At 39.6% G+C, this 25,214-nt stretch overlaps 1 protein-coding gene across 4 annotated transcripts in view; it reads right to left on the bottom strand.

Moving 5' to 3' along the window:
* FAF1 (Fas associated factor 1) overlaps positions 1 to 25,214 on the bottom strand; it is a 399,416-nt gene that overhangs the window by 136,765 nt on the left and 237,437 nt on the right. For 3 of the 4 annotated variants that reach the window (XM_059689641.1, XM_059689643.1, XM_059689644.1), the window contains exon 9: positions 16,240 to 16,278. The exons of the other annotated variant lie outside the window; for it this stretch is intronic. In XM_059689641.1, coding sequence (XP_059545624.1) covers positions 16,240 to 16,278 — 39 coding nt within the window. The remainder of the gene's footprint in view (positions 1 to 16,239; positions 16,279 to 25,214) is intronic. 4 annotated transcript variants of the gene reach the window in all.

The following is a 25,214-nucleotide window of genomic DNA, read 5'->3' as shown; positions in this document are numbered from 1 at the left end:
TTTTTTGGTCTCTATGTCGCTTATCTCCGCTCTGATCTTTGTTATTTCCTTCCTTCTGCTAACAGTGGGCTATTTTGTTGCTCTCTTTCTAACTCTTCGAGTTGTAGAGTTAGGTCATTTATTCTCATTGTTTCTTGTTTCTTGCAGTAGGCTTGTAGAGCTACGAAGTTCCCTCTCAAGACTGCTTTTGCTGTGTCCCATAGGTTTTGGATTGTTGTGTTTTCATTGTCATTTGTTGCCATGATGTTTTTTATTTCTTCTTTGATCTCACTGGTAACCCAGTTGTTGTTTAATAGCATGCTATTTAGTCTCCATGTGTTTGATTTTTCTGGATTGCTTTTGTTGTAGTTGATTTCCAGTTTTATGCCTTTGTGGTCTGAGAAGATGCTTGATATGATTTCAATTTTCTTGAATTTGAAGAGACTTTGTCTGTGACCCAATATATGGTCTATCTTTGAAGATGACAAATGTGCACTTGAGGAGAATGTATATTCTGTGGCTTTGGGGTGAAATGTTCTGAAGATGTCAATTAATTCCATCTGATCTAGTGAGTCATTTAGGATTGATGTTTCTTTGCTGAGTTTCTGTTTAGAGGATTTGTCCCGTGGTGATAATGGGGTGTTAAGGTCCCCTACTATGATTGTATTGCTGTCAATCTCTCCCTTGATCTCCTCCAGAAGATTTGTTACGTATTTGGGTGCTCCTATATTGGGTGCATATATATTTACCAGAGTTATTTCTTCTTGTTGGACTGTTCCCTTTAGTATTATGAAGTGGCCTTCTTTATCTCTTTTTATGTCCTTCACTTTGAGATCTAATTTGTCAGATATAAGTATTGCTATCCCGGCTTTTTTTTCACTTCCATTGGCCTGAAAGACCTTTTTCCATCCCTTCACCATCAGTCTGTGTGCATCTTTTTTTCTGAGGTGGGTTTCCTGTAGACTGCAGATACATGGGTCATGTTTTCTTATCCACTCATTTACCCTATGCCTTTTGACTGGGGAATTTAATCCATTTACATTTAAAGTTATTATTGATAGAAACTTGTTAGTCGCCATTTTTGTTCTTTACCGCTGCGTTCCTTCTTTGTTTCCTATTTTTTCTATTTACAGCAGACCCTTTAGCATTTATTGCATTGCTGGCTTGGTTGTAATAAACTCCCGTAGACCGTTTTTGCCTGTGAAGCTCCTGATTTGACCCTCAATTTTGATTGATAGCCTCGCTGGGTACAGTATTCTTGGATTCAGACGCTTCCTTTGCATAACTCATATTCATCAACATAATTGTCATAATTAGCTCAATTTATTTCATTTCAGAACAAATAAAATCAAAGCTAAGATGGACAAGAAGCATAGGTTAAATTTCAAGCCATGTTACCTTCACAATATTTTTCATTTGAAAAACGTCCTCCATCCCTACCATGAAATCCTCTGGTAATCAAATAATAATGATGATAAACATCACTGACAATCAGAACCAGTGTAGTGTAATGGTAAGAGACTTGGACCAGTTACCAGAAAAACCTCTATTCAAGTACCACTTCGACTCCTGATCTTGGGAAAGTCACTTCTCTATTTTAAGCCAGAGTTTCCTTATTTACGAATTCAGGTGAGTAGTCCCTGACCTAACTATCTCAAAGGACTCTTGAAAGTGTTAAATGTAATAAGGTAAGTAAAAGTTGGCTTTGAAACTATAGTGACATAGGCAGAAGAGTTGTTATCATTCCAATGGTCATTATTTTTAGGACCTGGAGAAGGAAATGGTGATTAACTTCCCACTGTGACTAGCCTACCTTTGCATTCGGCCCAGTCACAGGAGGAAATGCTCATTGAAAGTACATGGTTCTACAAATGGTGGCTCCTAAAAGGGCTTGTCTCTAAGTTATATACATTAACCATCTCATTCCCCAAAAAATTAAAAATGGAACTCCTATTTGACCCAGTACTCCCACTTCTAGGAATATATCCCAAGAAATAAGAAACACCAATCAGAAAAGATATTCACTTTTATGTTCACAGCAGCACAATTTACCATAGCTAAGATTTGGAAACAGCCTAAGTGCCCATCAGCAAATGAACGGATTAAAAACCTGTGGTACATCTACACAATGGAATACTATGCTGCTGTAAAAAATAAGGAACTCTTACCATTTGCAACAGCATGGACAAAGCTGGAGAGCATTATGCTAAGTGAAATAAGCCAGTCAGAGAAATATAAATATCACGATCTCACTCATTTGTGGAATATAATGAACAACATAAATGGATAAACAAAAATAGAGCCGGGGGAAAAATATTTTAGAATATAATATAAGTAATCCTGTTATGTGCAGATTTTTAATATTTCCTACAACTTTTGTGATATTATAATATGTTAGTACAGTTTTGGTAATATTATATTTAAAATATTTATCTTTTTTCAATGTCCTGTAGTTTTCTGAGTACAGGTCTTTTACGTCCTTGGTTAAGTTTATTCCTAGGTATCTTAGTTTTTTTGGTATAATGGTAAATGGGATTGTTTTTTTCATTTCTCTTTCTGTGAGTTCATTATCCTATCTAATAAAAGAGAAAAATGGTAATTGGCGTACGACGATACCCTTTTCATTGGCTAATCAGGGCTATATGCAAATTAACTGCCAACTATGATTGGCAGTTAACTGCCAACTATGATTGGCAGTTAACTGCCAACTAAGATTGGCAGTTAACTGCCAACAAGATGGCGGTTAATTTGCATATGTAGGCACAATGCAGGGAGGCGAAAGGGAAAGCAGGAAGAACCCCCCTGCCACTGACAGTGATCGGAAACCCAGGGGAGAGCTAAGAGCTGGGGGGCAGGGCAAAGGCGGCCCTGGGGCCGCCTTTGCCCTGCCCCCCAGCCATGATCGGAGAATCAGGTGCCTTTGCCACCCTGGCCAGTGATAGCAGGAAGTAGGGGTGGAGCCAGCGATGAGAGCTGGGCACGGTCGAAGCTGGCAGTCCCGGGAGCTAGGGGTCCCTTGCCTTGGCCTAAAGCGGAGCCCACGATCGCGGGGCCGCTGCAGCTGCGGGTCCCCGCTGACCGGGCCGGACACCTAGGCCAAAGGCGTTAGGTCTGGGCAGGGGCGGAGCCTGCAACCGCGGGGAGCTGGAGGTCCCCTGCCCAGGCCTGACACCTCTGCCGGAGGCCTCAGGCCTGGTCAAGAGGCCAACCCGGTGATTGGTGATCGGAGGGTGATGAGGGTCAACTCCGCTGGCCGAGGCGTCAGGGTTGGGCGGGGGGTGGAGCAAGCGATCAGAGGGAGATGGGGGTCCCCTGCCCAGGCATGATTCCTGGGCCAGAGGCCTCAGGCCTGAGTGGGGGCCAGAGCCAGTGATTGGGGGGAAATGGGGGTCCCCTGTCCAAGCCTGACACCTCTGGCGGAGGCGTCAGGCCTGGGCAAGGGGCCGATCAGGCGATCGGAGGGTGATGGGGGTCTATGCCTCTGGCCGAGGCATCAGGCCTGGACAAGGGGCCAATCCTGCGATTGGAGGGTGATGGGGGTCAACGCCTGAGGGCTCCCAGTATGTGAGAGGGGGCAGGCTGGGCTGAGGGACACTCCCCTCCCCACACACACCCAGTGCACGAATTTCGTGCACCGGGCCCCTAGTTGGTGTATAAAAAGGCCATAGATTTCTGGGCGTTAATTTTGTATCCTGCTACATTACCAAATTCATTTATTAGGTCTAGTAGTGTTTTGTTTTGTAAAATATATTTTATTGATTTTTTACAGAGAGGAAGGGAGAGGGATAGAGAGTCAGAAACATTGATGAGAGAGAAACATCGATCAGTTAGCTGCCTTCTGCACACTCCCCACTGGGTATGTGCCCGCAACAAAGGTACATGCCCTTAACCGGAATCAAACTTGGGTCCCTTGAGTCCGCAGGCGGATGCTCTATCCACTGAGTCAAACCGGCTAGGGCAGGTCTAGCAGTTTTTTGATGGAGTCTTTGGGGTTTTCTATGTATAGTATCATGTCATCTGCAAATAAGGATAGTTTTACTTCTTTTCCAATTTGCTTGCCTTTTATTTCTTTTCCTTGTCTGATCGCTATGGCTGGAACTTCCAGTACTATGTCAAACAGGAGTGGTGAAAGTGGGCATCCTTGTCTTATTCCAGTTCTTAGGGGAAATAGTTTTAGTTTTTGCCCATTGAATATGATGTTGGCTGTAGGTTTGTCATATAGGGCTTTTATTGTGTTGCGGTATGATCCCTCTATTCCCACTTTGCTGAGAGTTTTTATCAAGAAAGGGTTTTGGGTTTTGTCAAATGCTTTCACTGCATCAACTGATATGATTATGTGATTTTTGTCTCTCAGTTTGTTTATGTGATGTACCACATTTATTGATTTGCGGATATTGTACCATCCTTACATTCCTGAAATAAATCCCACTTGGTCACGGCGTATGATCTTTCTAAAGTATTGCTGAATCCGATTTGCTAGAATTTTGTTGAGGTTTTTAGCATCTATGTTCATTAAGGATATTGGCCTGTAGTTCTCTTTTTTTGTGGTGTCTTGATCTGGTTTTGGAATTAGGGTAATGCTGGCTTCATAGAAAGAACTTGGAAGTGTGCCTTCCTCTTGAATTTTTTGGAATAGTCTGAGTAGGATAGGTTTTAGTTCTTCTTTGAATGGTTGGTAGAACTCCCCTGTAAAGCCGGCCGAACCAGGGCTTTTGTTTGCTGGAAGATTTTTGATTGCTGTTTCAATTTCTTTGGTGGTTATTTGCCTATTCAGGTTTTTGATTCTTTTTTGGTTGAGTTCTGGAAGCTTGTATTTTTCTAAGAATATGTCCATTTCATCTAGGTTGTCCTTTTTGTTGGAATAGAGTTGTTCATAGTATTTTTTTCACAATTGTTTGTATTTCTGTGGGATCGGTTATTTCACCTCCTTAATTTCTGATTTTGTTTATTTGGGTCCTCTCTCTTTGCTTCTTGATGAGTCTGGCTAGAGGTTCATCAACCTTGTTTATCCTTTCAAAGAACCAGCTCTTGGTTTTGTTGATCTTTTTTATTGTTTTTTTGGGTGTCTATTTCGTTTATCTCTGCTCTAATCTTTATTATTTCCTTCCTTCTGCTTATGCTGGGCTTTTCTTGTTGCTCTCTAACTCTTTGAGTTGTAGGGTTAGGTAATTTATTACCATTGTTTCTTGTTTTTTGTGGTAGGCTTGTAGAGCTATGAACTTCCCTCACAAGACTGCTTTCACTGTGTCCTATAGATTTTGGATTCTTGTGTTTTCATTGTCGTTTGTTGCCGTGATGCTTTTATTTCTTCTTTGATCTCTCTGGTAACCCAGTTATTGTTTTATAGCATGCTATTTAGCCTCCAGGTGTTTGATTTTTTTATTGTTTTTATTGTAGTTGATTTCTAGTTTTATGCCATTGTGATCTGAGAAGATGCTTGATATGATTTCCATCTTCCTGAATTTGAAGAGACTTTGCCTGTGACCCAGTATATGTTCTATCTTTGAAAATGACCCATGTACCCTTGAGAAGAGTTTATATTCTGTGGCTTTGGAGTGAAATATTCTGAAGATATCAATTAATTCCATCTGATCTAGTGAGTCATTTAGGATTGATGTTTCTTTGCTGAGTTTTTGTTTAGAGGATTTGTCCAATGGTGATAGTGGGGTATTAAAGTCCCCTATTATGACTGTATTGCTGTCAATCTCTCCCTTGATATCCTCCAGAAGTTTTTTTATATATTTGCGTGCTCCTGTATTGGGTGCATATATGTTTACCAGTCATTTCTTCTTGTTGGATTGCTCCCTTTATTATTATGAAGTGGCCTTCCTTATCTCTTGTTGTGTCCTTCACTTTGAGATCTAATTTGTCAGATATAAGTATTGCTCCCCAGCTTTTTTTTTCATTTCCATTCGCCTGAAAAGCCTTTTTCTATCCCTTCACCATCAGTCTGTGTGAGTACTTTTTTCTGAGGTGGGTTTCCTGCAGACAGCAGATATATGGGTCATGTTTTCTTATCCACTTAGTTACCCTATGTCTTTTGATTGGGGCATTTAATCTATTTAATTTAAAGTTATTATTGATAGGTACTTGTCACAATTTCTATTCTTTACGCCTGTGTTCCTTTTTTGCTTCCAATTTCTTCTTTTTATAGCAGACCCTTTAGCATTTTTTGCATTGTTGGTTTGGTGATAATAAACTCCCTTAGTCCTTTTTTGTCTGTGAAGCTCCTGATTTCACCCTCAATTTTGATTGGTAGCCTTACTGGGTACAGTATTCTTGGATTCAGACGCTTCCTTTGCATGACTTTGTATATTTCATTCCATTCCCTTCTTGCCTGATGTGTTTCTGTTGAGAAATCAGTCGCCAGTCTGATGGGGGATCCTTTGTAGGTAACTTTCTGTCTCTCTCTGGCTGCTTTTAAGATTCTTACTTTGTTGTTGGTGCTTGCCAATTTGATTATAATGTGCCTTGGCGTTAGTCTTTTGGGGCTTCATTTTTTTGGGGGGACTCTATGAGCTTCTTGGGTTTGTGTGTTTTTTTCTTCCCTATATCAGGGAAGTTTTCTGTCATTATTTCTTCAAACAGGTTTTCTATTCCTTGCTCCGTTTCCTCTCCTTCTGGCACCCCTAATATGCGGATGTTGTTTCGTTTTGTGTTGTTACAAAGTTCCCTTAGGCTAACCTGTTTGTTTTTTTTAAAGTTTTTTTTTTTTTTTATGCTGCTCTGCTTGGGTATTTTTTCCTACCTTGTCTTCTAGTTCACTGATGCGGTCCTCTGCTTCTTCTAGTCTACTGTTGATGCTTTCTATTGAGTTCCTTATAGAAATGTCGTTTTTCATTTCTTCTTGGTTCTTCCTCATTTCCTCTTGATTTTTACACACATTGTTGAATTTGTCTTCCATTCTCTTCAGAAACGTTATGACCATTTCTCTGAGTTCTTTCTCTGACATATTGCATGCCTTCATTTCATTTACTTCCTTTTCTGGTGATGCCTCCTTTTCTTTCACATGCGAGCTGTTTCTTTGTCTCCCCATGATCTCTCTTCTCTGGGTGTCTGGTTTTGTAGCTCTCTCTCTCTCCTTTCCTAGGCGAAATCTGACCTGTCTGTAAGAAGGTGCATAGCTCCTCCGAGTCCGCGTATTCGTGCTGCTAGAGATCCGGTGTTCCTGGGTTCGCAGCTGTTCCCTGGGTGTTGTTGTTGTAGATTCCCCGGGATGTATACGTTTCTGATAACAGCCACTCTCCCCTTCAAGATGGCATGGTCTTCATGGCAGAGCTGGTTGCTGCGGGAGAAATTTTAGCAGCAGTGGAGGCTGCCCGGTTAGGGGAGCCCGGTCTGGCAGTCCCCGATAGTCCCTTGGAGTATAGCTGTCCCTCACCCACAAATATACACTCCCCGTATGTCCACACGCTCTCCTTTGGTTCTCTCCCTCTCACACTATCTTGCAGTCTGCCTTCCCGTCGGCAGCCATCTTCCCCTCCTCTGGACAGTGATCTTAATACATCATTAAGAAGATTCAGTTCATTTACCTGCAGAATCCTTGCCCTGCATGTAACATACTTGGTAACACAACTACAGCTTTATTATTTGTATCTTTGAAAATTCAGTTTGTAAAATACAATTCCCTCGTGTTTAAAAAAAACATCCACTAATATAAGAACTGTTTTTAAATGTTTCAGCCCGGCTGCCGTGGCTCGATGGTTGAGTCAACCTATGAACCAGGGGATCACAGTCGTATTCCTGGCCAGGATACATGCCCAAGTTGCGGGCTTGATCCCCACTGTGGGGCATGGAGGAGGCAGCCAATCAATGATTCTCTTTCATCACTGATGTTTCTATCTCTCTCTCCTTCTCCCTTTCTCTCTGAAATCAATACAAATATATTTTTTAAAAAAAAACAAAAAAAACTGTATTTCAAGCATGTCATGCTGACAAGATACTAGCTAATTAATTCTATCCAGATTTGGGAATGTTACTAGACACCAGCATTAAACACAATTATTGCAGTACCAAAAAGATAGATGGATAGACACACCTACACTACACTACATACACACACACACACACCACTGAATGTTGCTTTAATGAGGCATAATTGACCTATAATAGACATATTTTAAAGTGTATAATTTGTAAGTTTTGAACTAATTATACAAATACCCATGAAACCTTTCAGTAGTTTAAAAAATATTTTAGTAATTCCTATTATTGAAAACTAGAGGCCCGGTGCACAAAAATTTATGCACTTGGGGGGGTCCCTCAGCCCGGTCTGTGCCCTCTCACAGTCTGGGACCCCTTGGGGGATGACCACCTGCTGGCTTAGGCCCGCTCCCCCAGGGAGCGGGCCTAAGCTGGCAGTCAGACATCCCTCTGGCAGCCCAGGAGCCCTCAGGGGATGTCCACTTGACAGTAGGGAGCAGGCCTCAGCTGGAGTCCGACATCCTTAGCACTGCTGAGGAGGCGGGAGAAGCTCCTGCCACCACTGCTGTGCTGGCAGCCGTCAGCCTGGCTTGTGGCTGAGCAGAGCTCCCCCTATGGGAGCGCACTGACCACCAGGGCGCATCTCCTGCATTGAGCGTCTGCCCCCTGGTGGTCAGTGTGTGTCATAGTGACCAGTCATTCCCAGTCGTTCTGCTGTTAGGGTCAATTTGCATATTACCCTTTTATTATATAGGATGATATGTACTGGTATTATGCAAAGTGATTTATATGCATTATGCCATGTAATACAATAACTTTGCCAGATAGATATTATTAATCTCCATTTTAAAGATGAGGATACTAAGTCTTACACAAATTAAGAAGCCTCCCTAAGCCCAGCCAGTGTGGCTCAGTGGCTGAGCGTCAACCTATGAACTAGGCGGTCACAGTTCAATTCCCCAGTCAAGGCACATGCCTGGGTTCGGGCTTGGTTCTCAATGTGGGCGTGCGGGAGGTAGCTGATCAATGATTCTCTCTCATCACTAATGTTTCTATCTCTCTCTCCCTCTCTGAAATCAATACAAATATATATATTTAAAGAAGCTTGTCTAAAGTCAGACAGGTACTGAGTAATTGGCCAAAATTCAAACTCAGGCAGTTTTGGCTCAGAGCCATTTAAAAAGCATTCAATCAAACAGCTATTAAGGCCCTACTACTAGTATATATTGTCCTATGATCTGATAAACAATAATTACTTTCTTTGGATTAATTCAAATAGCTACTGCATTTACCAGGAACTGCAAATTGCAGTGCTTAACATATGTCTACCATACATGACAATCCTGCCAATTAAAGATAATCATGATTGCATCTATCACAAAACAGTCTTAGAGAGATAGAACAACATGTCCAAGATCAATCAACTACTAAGTGGCAAACCAGATTTGACTCCAAAGGCCATGGAGTTCTCAACTACATCACATGTCTGACTGACACAAAATCTTTTATGAGCAAGGAGCCCTTAAGATGACTGCTAGATCACCTCTTTAAATTTTTTCAGATGCTCACTGCTCAGCTAGACAGATTATTAAGGTTGTTTTAAGACAAACTGAATCATGAGGCTGAAGTTTCATTTACTGCTAAGCAGAGTGCAAATCAAAAAAGCTATCCACAATCCAAGCTTTAAAACAAAAGTCATGTATATGCTAGAAAAGTAATCTGTGGCAGGTTGAAGCAAGCTTATTAAGAATGTTAGTTACCAAGTGCACCATCCACTTGTCCGGACTAGCCCACTGTCACATTCTTATAGCAAGGTTAAAGAGCAGTTTAGTCACTTCATAAAAAAATGCACACTGTTAAAAAAAGGAAGTGACTAATAATAATCTGGAACCAATGAAATAGTGTAAGAAATGTGCAGGTCAAGATCAATTATCTCCAAAACTCCTGTGTAAATAGCTCAAAAACTGTGCCCTCTGCCTGGCATTGCTGTATTATAGTTCTCACTTGATTTGGCAAGTTGTTAAGATTTAATAAAATAAACACCGTAAGTAACAAATTCTGGGGCCTTTTGCTATGTTCATAAATATGAATGCTATCATACAAGCAAGTAGAGTTGGAAGAAACAAGGTGTCTGCTCTAGGTGGTTTCAGTTTAGACTCATAAAATATCAGAGTTGGAAAGGTCCTTAGAATTCATCAATTGCTGCTATGCCAACCAGGGGACCCCATATCTGGAAGCCATAGTTGAGCTAAGTACTACTGCCTTATCCTCCCTCTCAAACATGCCCTACTCCATTCCGGGCTGGTAAATGAGAACCCCCAGAGAGAAGTTTATCAGCAGCTTACTGATAAACTTCTGTCAGTAGCCCTACTACCCCCAACAGATTCCAAATAAAAGGCAGTTTCTCCTCACAAGTAGACCTAGAACCTGAGATGTAGAGAGGTAAAGCTGTTTGCCCAAAGTCACACATCTGCTTAATGATAGCACAAACATGTTCTCTTAACTCCGAATCTAGGTCTTTCTACTAAATAACCTTAACTATGTCCTTTAAAGATGCTATAAATTGTTGCAAAATACAAAATTACTCTCTTGGTTTAATAATCTCAAATTTCTAAAATAATTTTTTTAAATTCTCCTGACTTGTTTCTGTTGCTGTTTCTTTTTATCTGATGGGATTCTTGAAAACAAGGAGAATCACCTGATGATACTTTTCCACATTATAATTGCCCATTTTCTTGCAGTGGTCCAACATTACCTTGAGTTTTTCTATCAAAAAGAGGTTGTTCAACACAAAGCTTTCTTTTTCAATCTTCCATTGCATCCCAGCCTCTAAGTCAGATTACACCATAGGGAGATAAAAAGTTGCCTATTGTAACATAATTAGCAAAATTTCTAAGCAGATGTACTTTTATAAACTGAATATATAGGGTGTCCCAAAATAATGAATACACTTTGAATAATTATTGATTCCAATAGGTTAAATCTGAAAAGAAACATCAATTGAGTTATCTAAATGTATATGTACACATTTTGGGACACCCTATATAGAAAATAACAACAATCTTGGATTTTATTATTCTAGTGTGTACACTAGAAGAGCTTCTGAAGTATTTCAGAATATCAGGTACGTCAGAAGAGCATTAAATTATATAAGAAATATAGTTCTATTAGAGTCCTTAACACTGCTTAGTGGCATAGTCTCTCTCACAATCATTTAGCAAGAATGGTTAGGTTCATCTACATAAACATACTAGCTCAGACAAGCAGACAAGTTGTTATTTGTAAGGCAACTTTAAATGAAATAAGTTATTATCAGTTGAATCAAGAGTTCTGTTTTAAAGTACACTATTTTACACAGAGGCCAATAATCTATGCTTTGAATTAAAATGGCACTTGTTTCTCAGTGCCTTTCTCTACTTCTGTCATTTAATTGCTTATGAGCACCCTCTGGTGGAGGGCAGAAGAGGAAAAAGACCATTAAATGTATTGCTTCTAACTCACAAGGCTGGTGAGGGGGGGAAAGTAAGTTGAAACATGTAGAATTCTCTTGACCTTGCCTTTCTTCTCTGTAATTACTTTATAATTTAGAGCTAGCTGCTGAATAAGTAATATTAACCATATAGTTACTCAGAGCCTATAACTAATCATTCAATAAACATGTATTAAGTAAGCTTACTTAGGGATTTCTTATCTCTTCTCAAGAGCTTGTATGACATTCCTCTAAGTGCCAACCAGAGAGTATGTTCAGATATATTTTGGCTCTGAGTGTTCCTAAGAGCCCATCTCTGACCTTCACTACCTGCTTATAACTGAAACTTTTAAAAGGATATGTTACAAGTGATGTCCAAACGTGAAGCTTGCTACAAGTTTCATTTAACTCCTATCTTAAGCGAGAAAGAGAGATAGGAACACAGGTTACTGGGGGAAGAGGGAAAGAGTGTTCCTATCTGCTGTAATGAGTGGGGAGAATAGTTAAGCCTACTACTGAGAACTTTCAGTTTAAACACATTTATTCAGCCTGGAAGCTCACTTCTCTTCTGTCACCACTATTAAAGCAAACTAACTATTATTCTTCTCTGTCTTAAGGCTGTAAGGTGCCATTTTCTGACTTTATCCCATCAATGCTGCCTGTGATATGATTCCATATGTATAAAAACATTGGTGGGCTAATACAAAAACACCGTACTTTAACAAAAAGGACCTGGGTTAAAATTCTAATAGCCTAATAACTTTGTTCCCTGTCTTCTCAGTGCCTCAATCCCCTTCTATGTAAAGTTTCTAAGTCATAAGATTGTTGTGAGAATTAAGGGGTGGGTGTATATATATACACACACACATATACACACACACACTAGAGGCCCGGTGCATGAAATTTGTGCACTGGTCGGGGTGTCCCTCGCCCAGCCTGCACCCTCTCCAATCTGGGACATCCCTCTCACAATCCAGGACTGCTGGCTCCTAACCGCTCGTCTGCCTGCCAGCCTGATCACCCCTAACCACTCCCCTGCCAGCTTGATTAACACCTAACTGCTCCCCTGCTGGCCTGATCGCTCCTAACTGCCCTCCCGGGCAGGCCTGATCCCCCACAACAGCCCCCCCTCCCCTGCAGGCCTGATCTCACCCTCAACTGCCCTCCTCTTCCGGCCAATTTGGTTCTGATTGGTTGGTTTCTATGCCAGTCAGCGTCAAAAGCTCCACCTCCTAGGCAGCCATTGGCTCCTCACACTTGACCCAGATATGGTTCTGATTGGTCGGTTTCTATGCCAGTCAGCATCTCTGGGCCTATCAACGGGGCCTGATCAGAAAGGCGGGGCTGATCAGCAGCTCCGATGGAGGCTGGAGAGAAATGGTGGTGTTCACTGACCAGGCCCAGAGCTAAAGAGAGAGGCAAGTGCTGATCAACAGCGGCCACAGAAGCTATGGATCAGACCCTGCTTCTCTCTTCAGGCCTCTCTCTGGCCCTGATTTGCAGTCCCCTCAGCAGTCAGTGCTGGGTCACCATGCCTGCAGCCATAGGAGTCAGCACTGGGTCACCACAGCAACCTAGCACTGACTGCAGGATTGACTTCTGGTTGGTCGAGCCTCCTGGTCGTTGCGGATATGACGGACCCAGGGTTTTTATATATTAGGATACACACACACACACACACACACACACACACAAACACACACACACACATATAAATTTTATATATAGCTAAATTTCTATCATCAATTATAATTATATATGATTGATGGTAAAAATTCAGCTACATAAATCTGGGGAACAGACAGGTAGTACTAAATTTATTTTAAGTAGAGTGCAAAGTACTATTGTTCATTCATTTAACTAAAGAGTCACTGAGCATCCATTATGTGCCAAGAACTCAGCTGAGTGCTAGGGATACAGTCAGTGGTAAGTAGTTTCTGCTTGGATGAAGTTAACAGCTTTCTAAGCTATAGGTTTGTGACTATAGTATAGACCATGTTAGCCCTATTTTATTATGTTACATCTAATCCTTGTTACCCCTTAGTAAGAATGCACCTGGTATAGTTTGCACAGTCCCATTCCACAGAAAAGAAAAGTGAGATTCTTATTTTCACCCCAGATCACAGAGCTAATAAATATAGCAGAGTCAGGAGAAACATATGTAGACTCCTGGTTGTTGTTTTTGTGTTTTTTTTAAATGACATCACCTCCACTTTAAATGTGAGCTTGCTAAGCCTCTTATTTGTTGGGTGCAGAAACACTGTAAAGTTAAACTATTAAAAAAAAATTTGGTCTCTAGATGTCATTAGCTTATCTGAAACCATACTCTATTTAAAGGTGGTGAAAGAAATAGAGTTATTTATGTTGCAAAATCTCATCTGTCTTTTTGCCCAGAGAGCTTCTACAGCTTGGATATATGTTAGGGGCGGGAAAAAATCACACTTTAACTTTTTTATAGCAGTTAACTTCATTCAAGTCAGGCAAACATAGTCATTATGTCATTTGAATTATTCTGTAAGTGTACTAAAGTATACTTTAAAAATAATGCTTTCAAAGAAAACAACAATAATGGTGTTTGGAGAACAGACTGAAAAAGATTTATCAAATCTTAAATCTTCCCTGGGTTCTTCCTACTCCACTCAAGAAGTATAGTGCATGTATACCGCTCCAAGGAAGTACAGGCAGCAGTGGTGGTATGATGACTTTAAGTTCATTCATCTCATTAACATATATTATCCTGTTTCATATAGGCCAGGCCAATACACTGAACACGTCTCAAAGTAACTGAAAGCCAAACTTTGAAGCATTTTTCTAACTGTGAAAGTATCCTTTCCCAAAAGATAATATAATTTTCTATATTGAGATTTCACACCATAATGCTTATCAAAACCAGAAGCACGGAGGTGGGGGGATAGTTCTGCTACCAAAACTACTTAAACAAACACACAAAAGAAACCATGTGTTAAAATAAAAACAAATGCATGTCTTCCAACAATTCATATTTAATGATAACTGTTATTGTTTAATTAGGCTCAATGAAAATATCTCTTGAAAGGTACTCAGCAGTTTATGTTAAATGGGTGAAAAATCTATCCTGGGTGCAGTGTGTTCAGGTTATAAAAGCACCAGTGCTTATTTTATCTCCCCACAAAGTGTTGCTGAGATAATTACTGCTGACAGCTTTATTCAAGGTTCATTTCACTTTTTCTGCTATTTTTCTCTGGTTAGAAGTTCAACAGAGCCCATGGGAAGCCACACCCCTCACACCTGTTAGGCTTCTTCATGTTACGAAGGGCCAGTATGGACATGTCACTTCAAATTAGCATTGCACCAGGGCGCTAACTGTGACAATTACTTATCACAGGTTTAACTAAAAAAAAAAAAAAAGTTTCTAATTCAACCACAAAAACAGTGTCACAGAATGTAATTTAAACCTGTAAAAGCAGGTTGCATAAAAGATATTCAGAGAACCACAGAGTAGGTTCCCAGGATTGAGCTTTGTCATATCTGAATTAAGCAGGAATGCTCTGCAACTGAACATTTCCTTTAAACAAAACAAAACCAAAAGACAAATAAGGAAGAGCCGGTAATTGTATTTTACCAGGAGTCAATGGTGATGAGTGGGCCTAAGTTTTCTTCATGATTGTCTCTAAAGCTTGAATATTTGACTGATTTTAATTCTTTTGTGTTAGGTAACTAATTCAGTAACAAAATTTCCAGCTGAGCAAAGCAGTTATAAAGGCAGCTTTATAACTAGGTAGGAAGGAAGCATTCTCTACTAATATTTGTTTTTAGTCCACTTGCAAACCAGAAAATTATCATTAGAGAAAGCATACATTGACACAAAAAGAGAAAAAGGAAAAACCTCATATTCTTAAATGTATTTCAGGCTACATATTGTAAGCCTCTGCTTCAAATGCAAAATAATCTCAGAATTATGCCACCTCTGAAAGACCTGAGATGGTTGGGGGTGGTTAATATGGACTGCTGTGAGGCTAATTGTGAATCTTGAGTTAATTAATCTCTCCAGATAGGGAACATAAAAAATAAATTAAATGGCCTTTTCCACCATTTCTAGTTCCATTTGGACTCAGGGAAACACCAAATGATGATGGCTAAACTCTGGAAACTTCGCTATTTGCTGCTGTTATTTAGATGACAATCCTGAAAGCCTGGGAAATAAATATGCCCACTTCATAATCAGTGCTAATGTACACTAACAAAACAACGGTGAATGGATCTGTATTTGCCACAGCATGCACAATCTGATTCACAAATGCCAATGTCCATTACCTGGTCAGAGTTAAAAGGAATTCAATGTTGTTTCACACCACACGTGCGCACAGACACACACAGCAACCTGACTTGAGGATGCAAGCCAGAGACTGCAGAGACTAACTCTGAAACAGCACCTAGCGTTAAACACTTATGAAAAGCAAAGGACAAAATAATTATGCTGAGCAGAAATTCAACAGAAAAAATGAATTGCTTATTTGCAGGAAATCATATTCATTGGCAAATCCATGGTAATTTTGGCACGACAACAATTTCAGTACCTTAAAAGTTCCACAAATTTTAAAACCATCATATACATGAATAGTGTAATAGAAAGGCAGAATTGTTTCAAGGCAAAATACAGAAGGGGCATTTTATGCAAAAATAAAAACCAAAACACTCCTCAAGTTATTTTTCTTCATTTTTCTAACATTTAGAAAGTCATTATTAACAAAAACATATAAAGTCAACACATGAAATACTGATTATAAGAATCCAGGACCTTATCAAAACAAACTCTTTACCTTATTCTACAATCAAAGCATAGTCACAGAGAATCAAGACAAAATCTTAGGTTAGAAAGGTGTGTTTACCTCAAGCTGGTTCCTCAATTTAAGTTTGATAAAAAGATTCTGTTAGTGAAAAAAAAAATCATTATTTTAGAACTACTGTATTAATCAGTGGTGACTTCAGCTCACCATAACCACAGAACCTTCAAGTACACAAGGATCCATCTCAAGCCTGCTCTGTATGCATAGAGAGTACCAACCAGCCATTTGGCACATGTCTAGTCAATAGTGGGATGCCATTTACCCCACAACACTGTGGAACTCTTTGGACAGCAAACATAGGCGCTCTGGATATTTTTCCAGCAGCATCTAATTTCTTGGCAAAACTGAGGCAGTTATGCAAAACTGAGGCAGTTATGCTAACAGCTTTGGTCTCAGCACATGGGCACAGTGCTTCTAGGCATCTTGTCATGGCTTTTGCTCCTGGGGAAAACAGAGACTGAATCAACGATACCAAGTTAGGCACAGCAGCTTAAATGGGTGTAATCTAGAAACGAGAAAAAAGAACCTCATCTTGCTGGTTAATCCATGCCTGGCCCATCCCAGCCAAGTGCTTTTGCTTCTTCTGCTCAACTCCCATACCCTTACTGTGAATCTCTAGAATTCTTGGTATGTGGTTCTTTTAACTTTGCCTGTGCCTGTATTTACGTATTGGACCCTAAGGTCCCTGAGGACACAGCCTGGATCTTATATTCTCAAATATTTTAGCCCCCCTAGAACTTAGCAGGTTGCTTTGATAGTCCAGCCACATAATAAATGTCTATTGCTTGAAATTAAATCGGTACTTTCCTTGCCAAGATATCTTTTAAGATAGTACTTGTAATTTTCTAAATAAAAATCTTCCAGGAAAAAAACCTGGAAGTCACTCCAAAGTCAAATAAGAAGTACTAACAATGATCACTAAAGTACTGTCTAACTGACCTTCTGTCTGAGTGAAAAGTATAAGGCTCAAAAGGATAAGGTTGTTTAATTTGGTAGTCACTGATGACTTGAGACCAACAGTCAAAATAAGCAAAATACAGACCACCCAAATTCAACATAATTTAAACTTATATATTTTCATTTTTAATGAATTATTGAAAAATAAGATTTATAATTAGCACATAACATCCTATATAATAAAAGCCTAATAGGCTAAGTGTCAGGTCGTCCAATTGTCTGTTCAACCAATCAAAGCATAATATGCTAATGATATGCTAAGGCCGCTCAACCACCCGCTATGATGTGCACTGACCATCAGGGGGCAGACAATTGATGGTTAACCAGTCGCTATGACATGTACTGACCACCAAGGGTCAGACGCCCCAACCGGTAGGTTGGCTTGCTGCTGTGGGGTCTGGCTGATTGCGACTGAGACTGGCCGGACATGCCCTGGAGCCCTCCCGTGGTCCCTTCTGGCTGGCCAACCCCCGCGTCCCTCCCTGGCCCCAATCGTGCACCTGTGGGGTCCCTTAACCTGGCCTGCACCCTCTTGCAATCCGCGACACCTCGGGGGAGGTCGAAGAGTCAGTTTCGGCCTGATCCCACTCAACGCGGGAGCTGCCCCCTGGTGGTCAGTGAGCTTCCACAGGGGGAGCGCCACTCAGCCAGAAGTTGGGCTCACAGCTAGAGAGCACAACGGCGGTGGTGGGAGCCTCTCCCGCCTCTGCGGCAGCGCTAAGGATGTCCGACTGACGACTTAGGCCTGCTCCCTGAATTTCATGCACTGGGTCTCTAGTTAAACAAAAACATTTATAGAGCCATAGCTGGTTTGACTTAGTAGATGGAATGTTGGCCTGCAGACTGAAGGGTCCTGGGTTTGATTCTGGCCAAAGGCACATGCCCGGGTTGTGGGCTCAATCTCCAGAAAGGGGGGGGGGCCTGCAGGAGGCAGCCAATCAATGACTCTCTCTAATCACTGATGTTTCTATTTTCTATCTCTTTCTCCTGCTCTCTTCCTCTCTGAAATCAATAAAAACATATTAAAAAACACACAACATTTATACAGTGGTACAGAAACTAGCCAGTAATGTATACAATAAATAAAAATACTCTAACACATTTTAAATAATGACTCACATAAGAATAATTATACACCAGCATTATTTTACTATTATATTTTCTTAGGATTCACACTCAAGTAAATATAAGAATTAGTAAGTAATCCCTCTATAATACATGCGTATGTTTTTACTTACTAGTTCACTGGTTCTTATAGGTACATGTACACACCCATAAGAATAATTTTTTCGTATTAAAAATAGGAAAATTCCCAAATCCAATATTTAAAAAATTTTGACACATGATAAAATAATGCTGCATTTCTGAATCAAGCACATCTTCTGTGGGCAGATTCATACCTGTAGCACTTACCAATGCCAAAAAATTTAGTGTAAAATGAAAGCTGTGCTAAAGTGTTAACTCTTCAAAACAGGCAGTAATCATTGTTATGTGCTAATTATAAATTCTATTTTTCAAAAAATGAATCAACCTGTAATTTGATCTGAAAAAATTTATTAAAAAGTACTATAGTTAAAAATATATAATCTTTAATGTGAATATAACAAAACTAAAAAGTGAAAAATTTTCATAGAATAAATCATTTTAAATTTTTGATCATTATTTTGATCAACGTATAGTAATAATGTTAAAAACATTCTGTCAAAAACAAACATAAAAATCTCTGGAGCTCTGTCAGTATAATGAGTGTAAGAAATAATTTGAAAATTAAGAAAAGTTATTTTAAAGAATATTAGTAAGGTTGTCCTTGGAATTGCATATAGGAAATGGAATTACTTATTTTTAGTTTATCTATTTCTTTTGCTAAAGACTTATATATTAGAATTAGAGGCCCAATGCACAGAATTCGTGCAAGAGTAGGCCTTCGCAGCCGTGGCTGCCTTGGCCCTCGTGGCCCCGGCTTCGTCCGGAAGGTCGTCTGGACAGTCGTTCCACAGTTTGGGCATTCAGTCTATTTGCATATTATGCTTTTATTATTATAGATTGTATAGAATTAGAGAATTTTAGAGTTAGAGGAAACTTTGAAGATGGGAGGGTAGGGAAGATAGTAGAATAAAAGGCAGAGGACTCCCATATTTATTGAGAACCTACAATGCATAAGACACTTTAAATTCATCTCCACTTCTTATTAATACAAGGGACCTATAAGGTAGGTATTAATACACCTGTTTCAGGAAAGTCTTAAGAAACTATTTGCTCCCAGTGGAGTTGAAATTTAATACTAATTCAAGTTGTTATGATTCCAGAATCTGTATCTGCTCACCCATATGATAGGCAATCCATATTCATTAACCTATTTAATCCTAAAGCTGCTAACATTCCCATACAACAGATAAGGAAACAGGCTTAAAAAATTAGTAAATCTGTCTGTAGCTACTTTAAGATCTTTTATTACACGGTCAGATGCCTATTTTCTAATATAACTCATTTGTCTGCTTAAGGAAACCAAAGTCCAGAGGACTTATGTGACTTACACAAGGTCAAAGAGGTGACAAGTTAGATAGAGGGGAGACTCTGAGCTTGGCCTATAGGCTTCAATGTACCACATTCTTTTTCAATATTTGTCATTCAAGAGACTCACATATATCACCACCACTTAATCCAAGAGCCTCCTAAATGATGTCATATAAACTCTTCCCCCACTAAAATGACATTCAAGCTTATTTGACAGGACCAACTTAACATTACCTAACCTTGGCCTTCTTCAATTTTCTAACACTACTATTATGGTCTGGGAGGAAAAATACTATGCTATAGCGAGTCTTGGGTGAATTCTTCTGGGAAATGAGGACAATGAAAGCATCCCCTTGCTTTGCCGACTCAGGAGGCATTGACCAAGGTTGGTTTCTTGGGGCTTAAGAACCAGTAGGGAAAAAAAAAAAAATTAAACGGGAGTCTCCTCCCTTCTCAGGAAAAACAAAAAAAAAGAACCAGTAGGTTGCCATTTTAAACATATATAGGCAGCTAAGGGGCAAATGGCAGTAATCAATGCCCTATTAGAGTGGAATGTCCTTGGGGATACTGTGAGGAAAAGAAAATCTGGCTTCCCTGAGGAATCTTTGACAATATAGCTATGTCTGTCCAGTACAATGGTGGTCATAACTGGGCACAACGGGGAGGTATCCTAGAGTTTCTTCTAGACTCTATCATTATTCTTCCAATCCTCCTCTAGAAACTGGTTCTTTCCCTCATCATCCTAGACTTACTTGGGAACTCCATATTGTACCCTAGTCTCCACTCCCTAGGCTCATTAATATCATCTCCTACACCAGTGATGGCGAACCTATGACATGCGTGTCAGAGGTGACACGCGAACTCATTTTTTTGGTTGATTTTTCTGTTAAATGGCATTTATATATATAAAATAAATATCAAAAATATAAGTCTTTGTTTTATTATGGTTGCAAATATAAAAAAATTTCTATATGTGACACGGCACCAGAATTAAGTTAGGGTTTTTCAAAATGCTGACATGCCGAGCTCAAAAGGTTCGCCATCACTGTCCTACACCATGACCCTGCTGCTCTCACCATCTCCCAACTATACTGAACCTTATCTATATCAAATTTTATCTCCTCAGAGCCTCAAGTGTCAACTAGCTCAATAGATGCACCAAGTAAAGAGCACTTGCAGACTGCTAGTTTATATTCATTCATTTTAACGATGGCATTTTTGAAATCCTCACTGGAGGATATATTTATTGATTTAAGAGGGAGGGAAGGGAAGGAAGGAAGGAATGGAGAAAGAGAAACATTGATTGGTTGCCTACCATTGCCTCAGGCATGGAAATCTAACCTGCTACCCATGCATGTGCCCTTGACCAGAGATTGAAACCATGACCCTTTGGTACATGGGCCGACACTCTAACCACTTAGCACACAGGCCAGGGCGATATGGTCTTAAGACCTTCTCAGTGGATGACTAAATTTCAAGAAAGGCTCCTAAGTGGATAACCGCAGCACAGAAAAGCACATCATATAATAATACAATTCTTACAAATTTCTTTTCTCTCTTGTTTTTTCTCTTATTTAGTATATCAAAGCTGATGATTAATTATTAAGTTAATCGCAAGAGTAAAAAAGGCAATGAACACCATGGGGTAACACAGTATTAATAAAGGTCTATTAAATATCATTTGAAAATGTCATACTTGTTTGTTACTAGTTTGAAGGTTACCCTTTTTTGTCTGAATTACAAATATTTGAATTTTATGAGAGTTGAGTTTACAACTGCTCTAAATGAGAATGAAAGGTTAGAAATAAGTAACACAAATCAGATCGCCAGCTTTTCAATTGCATACCTAATCCAAGATAACCAATTCTATTTTTTAGGCCAGATTTCTCCTCTGAGCCTTCATTCATGTGCTAACCATATGCCTGTTCATCTAGCACGGTTCAGCAGCAATTTTGAAATTTTCCATCTCTTCAGGTTCTCAAGTTACTTCTCTATTCAGCTCATTCTACCTGCTTCTTATTTAACTGTGAATTACATTTAAATTTTAGGGGTAAGATATTTAAGTGCTTTATACTTCCCTTCAGATTTGCATGGTTTAATTTGGGTTAGTGTTCCCCCTTCTTCTTGCCTCTTTTCAATAATCATCAATTACACAGACAGTGGTTTCTGGCTTTCAATGTTTCCCAAACTTACCCATTGTCCCTGGAGTTCTTCTTCCAGAATTAAAACCATTAACTCTCCAAGCTTTAACAGGCTAGAGGGAAAACGTGGCTTCTTAGAACATCAATGTTTTTCCAGGTAAGATTCTATTTTGTCCAGTTATCTCTTGAACTACCTTTGCCCCACCTCCAACCATTCTCTATCATCACAAGTGTTTTCTTCTGAATTTGAATAAGCTGCTACTGATAAAACATTCTTTTATTATTCCACTGCTGAGAATATTGAAAAAAATATAATAACCCTGAGTAAGAAAGTATGCAAATAAAGCTATCTGCATCAAAACAATAAAATGTTGAAGCAATATTTTCAAATGAGAAAATGATACACAGAAATGAAAGATAACTTCTAAACTTTGAGATAGAACAGCTAGCATGGTTTACAAGCAATTTATAAGTCAGGTGCATTTACTCATTAAGCAACTGCCTAAGTATATCATCACTAATAGCTTAAAATGTCCCAGTTAATTTGTTACATATAGTTGGAGAACATCTATTGGTTCTTTAAAGTTTTATTTGTAGTATCAGTCCTGTATTTCCTAACCTGTCATAATTCATTCAGTCCTCTTGCACTTTGAAATCTCCACAATAATAAGAACTTTATCAGGCTGGTTTTGGTATGAAGTAGCACAGCAAACCGAAATCCCACCGGGAGCAGTCCACAGACTTCTCTTCTAAGCAGCAAAAAGCTGTTATCATTTTCTGAATTACAGGAACTATAAAAGGACACTCTACTCAAGCTGCCGCTGAATGTCACCTGAAAAGCAATCACAAAAGGGCTCTGTCTTGGCTTATCTCTGAGCTCTGTCACTACGGCAACCAGCAGGGAATAAGTATCTGTGGGTCTATGAATTTCAGAATCCCATAAAAGCCAGGGCTAAAAAGGCATGTGCAGCCTCTCAGAGATTGACTGCATTAATACATTAGCAAATACTGTGAAACACTGGATAAATGTCAGCAATTATGGAAAAAGCGTCTAATAACGATATTCGTTGCCTGTCAAACCCCCGTGAGGTTTGATGTGTAACTGCCACTCAAAGCTGTCTGTAATTTTATCTCTTTTATACATCTGAATCCACAGCATTCAAATTTGTACTTTGAAAGTAATAAACTGTAAAGCAGTTTATTCTGTGTTGATCACAACTGCCAACAAATATACAATAAAAGAACAAAAAGACTTTCACTGGCTATGAGAGCAATCAGTACCAATAATCTCTTATGTTTTTCAAAACAACCTTATATATTCTACATGTAGAATATTAATGTCATGATGTGGAGAAATGATTTGACTATGATAAAGTCACCTTGAGCTCAAAAGGCCACTTATATTGCATAAATATTCACTTCGAGCCTTCTCTTTGGATTAGAAAATATGAAAGAATTTAGCAAATTAGACACAGTTGCAAAGATCAAACGATGGCTGGAATCTTTGTTAGCTCCAAAACAGGCTATAATACTATTTTCACTACCTTTCTCAGAGAATTATAAACAATTGATTATATCTAAAACCCAAAGGTCTAAAAGTACAACTTAACATGCTTCATATTCATATTTCCATTGCTTGAAAGTGACTTATTAAGAAATCTTATCACACATGTTACAGCTGTTCAATTGCAATAGACAGCATGTTAACTTGCAAACACAAATGCCAGAGATTAACTAGTACACATATGTATTATAAACAACCTTTCATTTCTCAGTTATAAAATAGGGTCAGGTACAAGGGTTCCAATAAGACCTTTTTTAATAACAGCAGAAAAGAGCTTGGTGTTTTGAAAAAGAGCAGGGATGCCTTTGAAGAAAGCAGTAATACGTTTTGGAGTATTGGGCTAGCAGTTACTTACTGCAATTTAAAGCCAATCACTTGACCTTTTCAGTGTTACATCTAGATCTATAATTAATAAAGGCCTAATATACAACTTGACTGAACGACCAAACAGCAGAATGACTGTCCACATGACCTTCTGGATGACCATGCTATGACACCCACTGGCGCCAGGTCAGCCGAGGTGGGTGCGATGCGATTGGTTGGGGGCCCAGCCATCGCCCCATGATCGCCCTGCAGAGGGAGGCCAAGGCCACCAGACAGCGGGGTGATCAATTGATCAATCGGGGGGCTCCACGATCACCCCAAATTGGGAGGCCCAGGCACCGACCAGCAGGCTGCGGTGGGTGGGCGATCCATTGCAGAGCCCTGGCCGGGTGGGCAGGGCCTCCCCCTTTGGGGGGATTCATCATGAAGCCCCACGATCGATTGCCCCAAAGAGGGAGGCCCAGGCTACCCAGCCAGCGGTGCTGCGGCAGGTAGCCTGGGCCTCCCTCCGCGGGGGCGATCCATAGCGAAGCTCCGGCCAGGTGGCAGGGCCTATTTTTTTAGAGCGATGGATTGCAGGGCTCCCGGACTATGAGAGGGCACAGGCTGGGCTGAGGGTCCCCCCTCTCTCGTTCCCCCTCCCCCACTTCAGTGCACAAATTTTGTGTCTCGGGCCTCTAGTTTAATATAAACACAAGAAACATTTAGTGAGTGTTTATTTTGTGCAAGGGGCTATGGTAGGCACTTGAGACACAAAAATGGGTAAAACCTGCTTCTTGCCCTCATGGAGCTCATACTCATAAAGAGAAGTATATGTAAATAAATATGTTATTACAAATTCTCTTCTCTAAGAGCCAGCTAGAAGGAAAAGATGGTTTGAAGTAACCCTCAGGAAAATTTACAATAGATAGTAACTGTATTTTACTGCATACTGTTCCTATCAAAAATTATTTACTTACAATCTACTCCCTGGCTCAAATGAGATCATATATATAAAATATGCATTGTAAACTATAAATCATTATATAAATGTGTCTTAATATACTCATCTAGCACTGTGCTAAGTAACTGTGGGTACCAAAACAGTGAGTATTGCTGCTCATTTCCACCTCATTAATAATATAGCTACTATTCAAGAACATACACACAAACCAAAATGCTAGAGTGAAAGTTTTAAATTCATTTATATTCAAGACACATAAGTGCTAACCTAATACAGGAAAACAAAGGCAGAATTTGTTTCTCTCTTTCTGCCTTATTTGAAATAATTGTAAAGCTTCAAACCAGTATAACTGCAATCTGGAAAAAAATTAGACTGGATATTTAAAAACTGGTACTATTTTGAGAAATATAGAACACATAAGAAATAGCATGGTATAAGAGAAAGAATACTGGCACCAGGCAGGAAGTGAATTTGGAGTTGAATACTGTTTCTGCATTTCACTTTCTCATTTACCAGTATGGCTTCAGATCAACATATTTATCCTAAATCACACTAGTTAAAATATACCTATTTT

This window comes from Myotis daubentonii, chromosome 3, assembly GCF_963259705.1.
Source record: "Myotis daubentonii chromosome 3, mMyoDau2.1, whole genome shotgun sequence".
NCBI classification, from domain to species: Eukaryota; Metazoa; Chordata; class Mammalia; order Chiroptera; family Vespertilionidae; genus Myotis; species Myotis daubentonii.
The sequence above is the reverse complement of the archived record's forward strand: the minus strand, read 5'-3'. Positions and strand labels throughout refer to the sequence as shown.